This window comes from Pseudopodoces humilis, chromosome 5 (assembly GCF_049639895.1).
Source record: "Pseudopodoces humilis isolate 2021_Gansu_Grassland_sample_001 chromosome 5, ASM4963989v1, whole genome shotgun sequence".
NCBI lineage: Eukaryota > Metazoa > Chordata > Aves > Passeriformes > Paridae > Pseudopodoces > Pseudopodoces humilis.
In genome coordinates, this window is record NC_142204.1 from 40,006,412 (window position 1) to 40,016,208 (window position 9,797).

At 39.4% G+C, this 9,797-nt stretch overlaps 1 protein-coding gene across 5 annotated transcripts in view; it reads left to right on the forward strand.

The window, feature by feature from the left end:
- The window catches only part of GRIP1 (glutamate receptor interacting protein 1), a 314,081-nt gene extending 304,367 nt beyond the window's left edge, over nucleotides 1–9,714 (forward strand). For 4 of the 5 annotated variants that reach the window (XM_088054742.1, XM_088054740.1, XM_014248866.2 and 1 more), the window contains 3 exons: nucleotides 331–564; nucleotides 6,930–7,076; nucleotides 8,139–9,714. In XM_088054742.1, the coding sequence (XP_087910868.1) occupies nucleotides 331–564; nucleotides 6,930–7,076; nucleotides 8,139–8,372 (615 nt within the window). In that variant the 3' untranslated portion in view covers nucleotides 8,373–9,714. The remainder of the gene's footprint in view (nucleotides 1–330; nucleotides 565–6,929; nucleotides 7,077–8,138) is intronic. The other variant, XM_088054743.1, reaches the window with a different exon arrangement.
- Nucleotides 9,715–9,797: the final 83 nt, after the last annotated feature.

Consider the following 9,797-nt stretch of genomic DNA (forward strand, 5'->3'; position numbering starts at 1 on the left):
TTTTTAAAATAAGCAATTACACTACATACTCTTCAGTCTGCCAGGGGACTGGCTTACAAGCATAGCCATTCTGGTGCTCAGTATTTCAGTTTGAAATGCCATCTGAAAACTTTTGCCCAAAGGGTTCATATATTGTTATTGTGTTTTGTTGTGGTCCTTTATTTTATAGTGACTTGCAAGCAGATTGAACATCTATCCTCTTGCCTTTTGCTGTGCCCTGAGTGATTGTGTTCTAACAAAGAATAGAGGTGTTTTTCCTACTGCTATGAATTAACCACTTACTTAACCCACATTCTGTGCTACAAATTAACCTGTTCATTAATGCTCTAGGCCACAATCATGTCAGGAAGTACAATGAGTTTGAATCATGAAAACCCACAACCTCGTAACCAGCTGGGAAGACAAGCCAGCTTCCAGGAAAGAAGTTCTGTAAGGCCACATTACAGTCAAGCTACTCGTAGCAACACATTGCCTTCAGATGTGGGGAGAAAGTCCATGGTTCTGAGAAAATTTAAGCAAGAAATGAAAGAAATCATGTCACCAACTCCCGTGGAGTTACACAAGGTCTGTAATTTTTCTTCTGACAGCTTTGAAATAATATATTCAGCACAGGAACTCTAATTATATGGCAACACAGTAAGCACTTTTTATAATGACTCCACAGATGTAATTTGGGGGCCATGCATATTAGTTCTTACAAACACATTAATGATAGATCCTTGTGGGGGAAAACAAATGAATAAGATGCATCCTTGTCTACTATTTCATTTTACAATAAATCCTCAAAAGGCACTGCTCTTTTGAAAGGAGCATCCGCTGGTAATTTGAATTGACAGGACCAATAACTCTCCTTTGCAAAATGTGTTCATTAAGAAATCAAAGTTTAATTTCTAGAAAATACATTTCTTCAGGAAATTACTCAGGAGGTTTTGGGGCTCCCATAAGTCCTTTTTTAAATTAACACTCATTTTCAATCAAATACAAGAGATTCGATGTACATAATGTAGAATGTTATTTCCAATTAGGTATTGCTTCTTTTCTCTTTAAAATTCCTTTGATGTAAAAAGGATAAATAATCTTCAGACTGTGCAGCTTTTCACTGCCCAAGATGGTTGAAGTCACTGGGTGACACGGAGGTGGCTCTGCACTCCAAGCCAGTACTAGATAAAGTATCTTTGGATATGCACAGCAAACAGCCAGCCACTTTAGGTCTCAAGTCCAGTGGGGCCATGAGAGCAACCAGTTTCCAAAACTTTGAGGGGCATTATAATGCTATTCTCCCTGATGGGAATAGGCACCCCATTTCCTGCACCCATCTTCCTCTTAAAGGTCTGAGATCTTTCCAGGAAGGAGGCAGAACATAGAAGAATTTCATTCATATGTCATCTCGTCATTCTCAAGAGATTTGGTTTGGTTTCTAGTCTCTGTGGATTTACCTCACTTTAGTCTGTAGTTCAGTTGAGTTCAGCAACATAAAGACTTGCTGAGTGTAGGCTAAATGAGTGTTTATAGAAGGTGGTAGAGAACTTATCTAATATATGGTAAATTAATTCATTGCCGGTGTATATGATCAATAAAGATGAGTTGTGGTAGTTTAAAACTATTCCTGTTTCCAGCTTGATGTGACCAGTGGATTTAGGTACTGTGCTCAGCTTTTCAGAGTGGTGAATAAATGCGAAATATAAAACCAAAATATACCAGTAGGTATTTCACAGTGTGCTCACATTCAACAAAGGCACAGTTCTGGATTACAAAGCCAGCCTTTAATGTTAATGAGTCAGTGGTATTATGTGATAGTAACTAGCTGTTAGAGTCCTGAGCAGCACAAATAACCTGTCCACGAGCTTTCTCTTGCTTCAGCTGACTGTTTTTAAGATTGCTTTGACCTTTCCTTTGAGTAATTTCCAGACTTTGTTCAGACAATATACCGTTTTTCCCTGTCTGCTGAAGTGATGCTGAGTTTGCTTTTACTGTCTGTTCTGTCACCCAGAAAAGAGTAATTTCCTCTCTAAAAATCTAAACATTGAACCTGTACCGAGGATTTTCCAAATCCTTACAGTCATTCAAGAAAAACAGAACTAGTGACTGGATCTTATGGTCTGATTCCCCAAATTGAGGTTATACCCCTGTGACACATGCAGGTTAGCCCAGGCAGCATGTACTGCTTTTTATCTGAACAGGTTCTTACTAGTTAGCTTTCCTACCGGCTCTTGTGTAGCAGTGTGCCTACCACCTTCTCTCATGTATTCATGTTCATTTTTGTATTAGACCTCTAATTTAACTCTAATAACCTGTTCCTTTGGACAGCTTGTCCAATCAGAGTTTTCCAGAAGAGCTGCAATGCCACAGGAATGACTCCACTGTCAGGGAAAAGCCTTGTTTGAAGTCTTTTTCATGTATCCTCTTGCTGGCAACGTGTTCTGCCTTCTGCAGGCAAACGTCTTAATTAGCTGGGCCACTGAAAAATAGGAAGATTTGGAAAACTATGATGGTATGGGCAGTTTTGAGGTACAAGCTAAGACATAGTTTGTCTAAGACCTTGCTCAGCAGATTCTCCAGAATGTGCTTGCCCACGTGCTGCTGAGCTTCCCCAGTTTCATGGGCAGGGCAGGGCAGGTGCCTTTGTTGTGTGTCAGTGTGATGAGTCTGCATCCCTGCTGAGGCAGGGGCTGTGTGCCCACAGAGCTCACTCTGCAGCAAAGTAACCTGAATTCTTCACTGCTCTTTCTTTCTGCATTGCATTCACCAGCAGTGCACTTGAACTGTCTTTGTCCTGAGCAAACTAGGATTGAGATAAATGTCCTACAGATCTCTTCAAACATTTGTTCTAGATGGTTTAATAACATTTAATTTAGCTGGATAGTGTATTGCTATATCAGTACCCAAATTTAATGAATGCCTTTAATGATTTTATCTGCTTAGATAATAATATAGATTAACATTTTTCTAAAAATCATAGCAGACCATTTTTTAGAAGTTTCATAGAGCACACATTCCTCTGAGAGCAAAAATATGCACTAAGATCAGATAATTTTTCAATATTATTATTGCAAGTAGCCATTAACCTAAAATTACAGTCAGTTAAAATATCTCAATAGCTGATCTGTGCAAGATGTATGAATTTAAATTAAGCATTTTCCCATATATTTGAGAGGGAGAAGAGGCATAGGCACAGACTCAAAATGTATAAGCTTGTGTTTAAAATTTGTAACTATTTAATTGCTTGTGAAATATGAATTAAATTTCCAAATCGACTTTCTTTTTCCCTTAGGCTCCTGAAGTAAATTTAAAAGACTAACAAATCACCCAAATGGAGATTTTGCTATTGAGATCAGACCTTCCAAAGAGTTGTGATCAGCAGTACAGATAAACCAGCATGATTTAGGTGTTGTGTGAATAGTCTGAAGTTTTATTCCCTTCAGAGAGGGCTGCTGCAAATCAAGATGAGGAACCTATGGTAGGGCTTTGTCCATACCCATTATTAAATAGAAATTCAGTATTTCAGATAGCAGAGCTTTTATCAGAGATTCTCTTTGAAGAATATATGTTGCCCTAGGAAGAATTAGCCCCAAAATTATAACCTCTAATACGAAAGAAAGTTGTCTGCAGATGACTTCCATCTGAAAAATGTGACAGCTGTCAAACATGCAACCAAGCTAAATTGCTACCTCATCCCTGAAGCCAGCATCAGCTTCTTTAAGTTCCAAGCTCCTGTTAAACACAGCAAAGGTCAAGAGAAGGTAGCTGTAAAGGAAGCAGTTTGTAAAACTCCAGGATCTCTAGATCTGAATAACAACAAACATCAGAAAATATTTTGAAATGTGTAAGTTGTGACTTACAAAAGACTTCGGATGACCATTCCCAAGGTCTGTGCCCCTCCCTGTCCCCTGCCTTGCCTGCTCCATTGCAGTAACTTCCCACTGACCCTCTACAGCAAAACTCCCCTTCCATGCCCTTTATCATTTGAAATGCTCCATTTTTTGTCTCACAAGGTGGGCATGAAGTAGCATGTGCATTACTACAGACAAGATACAAGTTAAGGTGAGCTAATGTGTAATGGCTCTTCCCATAGACTTGTATTTGTATGTGTTCTGTTGGCTGATAGTTCATTCACTAAAAACAGGGGAAAAAGCAACACTATCATAGAACATATGAATGGGACCACCATCCATGGTGAGTTAATTCTCCACTGCAGTTTGGCTTTGAGAAGCTCTTGAGTGTAATAGTGTCCAGTTTGCGATCTGAAACTTAAAGAAAGATGTTGACCACATGGACAGGGTCCAGAGAAAAACAAGCCTTATTTTACATCACTGCAGAGAAAGAATAAAGTGATCTTGTTCTTTGTGCATGGCTACAGGCTTAAGCCTCAGCAAGGGTGATTTAGTTTAGACCCAAGGAAAACATTGGAAGGACTGGAAGGGATTACTTTAATAAACTGCGGGGTCTCAATCACTGGAGATCTGAAAAACAGAGACAGATAAATGTATCTCTGAAATGGTTTAGGTGCAGTTGGTCTTGTCTTAGGACAAGAATACAGTCTAGATGACTTCAGAGGGTCCCTTGTTTCACATGCTTTTCTAGTTTATCTGGGGCTGGATCCAGCTCCATTTGACTCCAGTGACTGAAGAAGGGGTAAAGGAGTAAGTGGAAAAGGGAAGTTCCTTTCAAAAATTGTGCCACCAGTGCTAGAACAGGACAGAATATTTCAAGTCTTCTTCTCCTAGGCATGGTATCCCCTTTTTACATTAACTTTTCAAGGCTTCTTTAAGAAGCTGTTAACTTAAAGCACTTCTGTCCTTTGTGATGATGAAGATAAAAAAGTGACTTTGCTAGAAGATAATTTGGTCTAGAAGGGTCTTGGTCTAGAGCTAGTTACTTCTAATTTCTGCCAGGAAGTGCACACAAATCTGTGTAAAATATATCTCAGTAAAATAAATCTCCCTGCTTTTTTTTTTGATGGTCTAACAGCACTTTTGTAGGAGCTTCGAACACACTTTTATCAAAGCCATGTTAAACATGCCATGATATCACAAAGAAAAGCTTCTGTTCATACCAAATTATTAAAATTTCCCTGAGTCCTGTTGATATAGCATCTGTTGATACAAATTAAAATAATTCTATGATGAATTATTGTGAATTTGCAGATAGGTTTTTCTGTAGCTGAAATGCCTATTAACTCCTAAAGTTCATGCAGGGATGGAGGACATATGATAGGTTCAGCAAGAAGATATCTTGGGGGAGGATGGGGAAAAGAAGGCAAAAAACTTAAACACCACAGTCCCTACAAAGTATGAAATGACAGCTCATACCCAAAAATGTTACTGGCAGGAAGAAAACCTTTAGCTTTAGGTGTGGCTTTCTGCTTTGCAGTGCTGTTCAGGGAGAGAAAAATAAGGGAAGAGGATGAGCTGGGGTAAAGTAAGGGACGAACACCATGTGGGGGTGTTTGTGCTCGGCACAAGACACTGATGTTTTCACAGCAGCCCTGCCATGCACATCCACATCTACAGAGAGAATGGTGCTGCTGCTGCTGCAGCTGCTGCCCTTGTACCCAGCCTCTCTCAACTGCTGCCAGGACAGCTACCAAACTTATTAGTTAGTGTGATTTCATTCTGGTGAAAGCAGGGCTGATACACCCCTAAACCCAAGTCAAGAAAAATGCCGAGAGCAGGAAAGAAACCTAAATCCCAAATCCTTTACTCCTCTTTTGAGACAACCTGGTCTGTTCTGGCATACCTTTTCACACTGGCAATTAAGACAGCAGCTCAGCTGCTCTCTGAAGGCAGCTCCAACCAGTGCTGTGCCTCAGCACTGCTGTGAAATACTGGCCAAGTCCTCAGCCTGCTTTGAGCATGACACTAGACTAGAGACTTCCCAAAGTCCCCTTCAATTAAAATGATTCCACAATTCAGAAACATCAGGAAGGAATTCAGAGGCTGATGCACACACAGGGATGCAACACATGGAATATTATTTGTACCAAGTCATTATAAAATTTTGGAACAGTTAATGTTGCCATTTTTATCAACCAAGGTATGATAAAACCAGTGCATTTTGAATTCAAGGTGATACAAGCTACAGCAGTAAAAATACAGGTCTGACTGTCCAACTGTATCTGTGCACTGGCACACCACTCACACAAATTACTTGCATAGGTCAGCACCCCTGATGTGAGGAGGACCAAGGAAAAATCTAAGCATGCCACTTTCCCACAAAGAAGTCTCTATCTGTCAAATAGCCGAATTCACAGAACTATCTGTGAGGACTTGTCTTCTGAACACCTGAAAAACCTTCTCCTAACTATTTTATTATCTTCTATTTCCTGCTTTTGAAAAACCACCTCATGGTTATGTAACTGTAATAACACTGCCTGCAAGCTTTTTCAGAAGGAGCCTTATTTGTACTTCCTTAAAAGATTGCATTATAACTCTCATACTGAGCACTTCTGAGGTGAGGCTTTACAGGGTGGACCACTGCCTGGTCTAGACACTAGATTACACTGACAATGGTCTTTATTCCCTTGACTGCAAGACACAACACCAATTGTTTGATTGAGGCCAGGTCTTCATACTTAAAGCAAAACTAAGCCTTATCTTGTACTCAGATCCTGGCATCTAGAGAACAGAGAAATAAAACACTAAGAATCAAAAAGTGACACCAGAAAAGGTGGGCTAAATACCATAGCTGACAAGCAGAAGTGAAAAGGGCTGTTTATTTACAAAAGGATAAGGTGGCATCTGAGAATATTAACATAATATCAAAATGAGGACAACTTTAATACTGTAAGTACCAAAGAGTAGGTAAGTGATCTCTCTAAAGTGAAAAAAAAAAATGTCACCAAAGCCATCCTAGTAAGAAAACCTGACTCGTGCTTGTAGAAATGGGGACAATGTTTTTTTCTTTCTCATCACATCACCTCTCCTCCACAGGTAACTTTGTACAAGGACTCTGATGGAGAAGACTTTGGGTTCAGTGTCTCAGATGGTTTATTGGAAAAAGGAGTGTATGTTAAAAACATTAGACCAGCGGGCCCTGGTGATCTGGGAGGTTTAAAACCGTATGACAGACTTTTACAGGTAATGTTTCTGCCACTGTGCAGGTTCAGCATGAAGGGACATGACATACAGATTACTTTGTAAAAAGGTTTATAAGCACACTGCGGGGTATTTGGGTATGCGTCTTTGGAGAGGTGATTGTGGAAAACTGCAGTTTTGCAGCCTTGTTACTTGGAACAGCCCTGTAACCTACATTGCTTATTATATTTTAAATAAAGAGCACCAGTTTGTATTTCTGCTGGGAAGGGATGTGTATAGGAAGGATGATGTGATCAGGAAGGACAAATGACCATAACTGCTCTGCACCACAGGTTGTGCTGTGTAGATTTCTTTCCTTGGCAAGGCCGAGACTCCGCTTCATGGAGCTTTGGACTTTATGCAGTGGCACTAAAGCTGGATTTTCCTGTGCAGTCAGGTTTATAGAAACAAATTCTTTCGGAATGCTAGATATTTTATAACTCCAAAGGAGACATACAAATGCTCACTACGAAGCTGGAATTTCCCACAGCATTTCCAGACAGATTTTTCTTTCTTGCTTTCCTTGATACAGACGTGAGAATTATTTCTTGTGTTTAATCCAAGTGTTGACTGACACAGTTGGAATTCTGTAATACTCAGCACCACACTTACCACAGTGCCAAGATGGACTGATGAAAAAGCCAAATTATTTCTCAACTAGCCTAATAGAATGCTTTATATAAATTTATATATATTAGGTGAAACCAGAGAAGACTTGAACTGAATTGAAATTTCAGACGTGTTCTACTGCATTTAAATTGATGAACACCATGAAAGAGAAACTATGTGCTGTTAAATGTCATTATTGGAGTGAACATTGTGAAAGCTGGCAACAGCCAGCACCAGTGTAAATATCCCCTTCAGCTACATTCTGTTTAAAAGTGAGTAGAAAACTTAACTGATGTGCTTCAGACTAGACATCACAGTTAAATAGTCTTATATTGTGCAGTTCTCTACTTAGAATAGTTAAATCAAGCTCTATAGTCTCAAGGATAAATGTTTTTCTCTAGTGATCTCATTTTTTCCCCTAAAACAGTAACAAAAATCAATCTTCTCATCAATCAGGTAAACCACGTTCGCACCAGAGACTTTGACTGCTGTTTGGTTGTGCCCCTCATCGCAGAATCTGGCAATAAGCTGGAACTGGTCATTAGCAGAAACCCACTGGCATCTCAGAAAGGAAGCTCAGAACACCCTTCAGGGAGTGGGGAGTGGAGCGACCCGAATGCTGCCTTCCTTCAGCAGAGTGGACACAGCAGTGTTAGCACGGAGACAAGGGATCCTACAAATACGTTATAGCCGAAACCATCGGAGCGGGACGTTTGGTAACAAAAGACAATTATGGTGCTAAATCCATTCAAGAGTTCTCTGAGATTGAGGCTCAGATGCTGTACAGCACTGAAAAGCACAGGAGGTCAGTTGGTCTGTCTCAAGGCTTCTATTAATCCATGGTTACTTTGGAAATAGTTTCATTCTTCATTAAGTCAAGCCATTCCATTCTAAACAATCTAGGATTAGTAACAGTAAAAAAATACATAAGGGCCTTTTTTTTCCCCAAATAAGAAACTGGGGAGATGTTTTAAACATGCTCTAAATGTTCTTCTCCCTTCAGCAGCAGCAGCAGCTGTTTGAGGGAAAAACATGAGTTAACCTCTGCTAAGAAACAGTAGTGTCCAGGTTATGCAGTTTTTAAAAATCATTTTATCAGGAAGGTGGTGCTGTCTGTTGGACAAGGCAGAGTGGTTTACTGCACTTGGTTTTCCTGGGAAATGGCTACATTTCTGATTTTGAAAACCTTTATTCGCTGGCGAGAAGGGTGCACTCATTAGACAAAGCAGGGTTTAGATGTTATAACAAAATGCTTGCAGGAAGCTGCAGTTTGCATTGAACATTACTCCCCACTTCAGCAAACTTGGTTAGAACATATGTTACTCCCTATGCAATGAAATATTTAATGGTATGTCTTGCAACCTGTGGGGATTTTTAAGCAGAGACTTTTTTAGTGGGATAAAACCTCTGACGGGGGATTACTGGAAAGAGTGAAACTGAAAGGAGTTCAGACAAATTAGAAAGGTTTTTTTTTAAAAGAAAATGGCTTTTTTAAAATTCTGTCAGTGGAGATTGATACAGAAGCTCTTTAATGATCCATAAACCTATAAAACTTGTACTGTCACATGTGAGCTTTTTAAGTCAATCAGTTTCTTGAAGGAAGAAAGGTCCTATTTAATATGCTTTGTTTTCAGCCTTCTTTATGATAAACATTACCCCCTGCAACACATTTTTAGAATTTAAAATTGTAAATATATTTTACAAACACATCACACAAATTGTCTCCTCTCCCTTCTTCCCTCAAGCAATAAAAGACTGCCAGTTGCTTTATATGCTCACCAGCAGCTGCATTGGTTTATTCTGGTATTCAAGTTGTTATTGGTAATTATTGTTATTGGTGAATATAAAGATACTGGATTTGTACATTTGTAGAGTCTCCATATCTAAGCAATCACCTTACAGAGTTGTTTCTGGTCAATTTAAACTGTTTAATGTATCCCTGTTGCTGTTTCCAATACATAAACAAGCTCACCTGCCCTGCACACACAAGCATCTCTGATTTCTATTTCAGCACTGCCAGAAAAGGTCAGAATGACACTCAAGGCTGAATCATGTAAAAAAAAAACAAAAATTAAAAAAAAACAAACAAAAAACAAAAACTCCAAGGTTCATGAG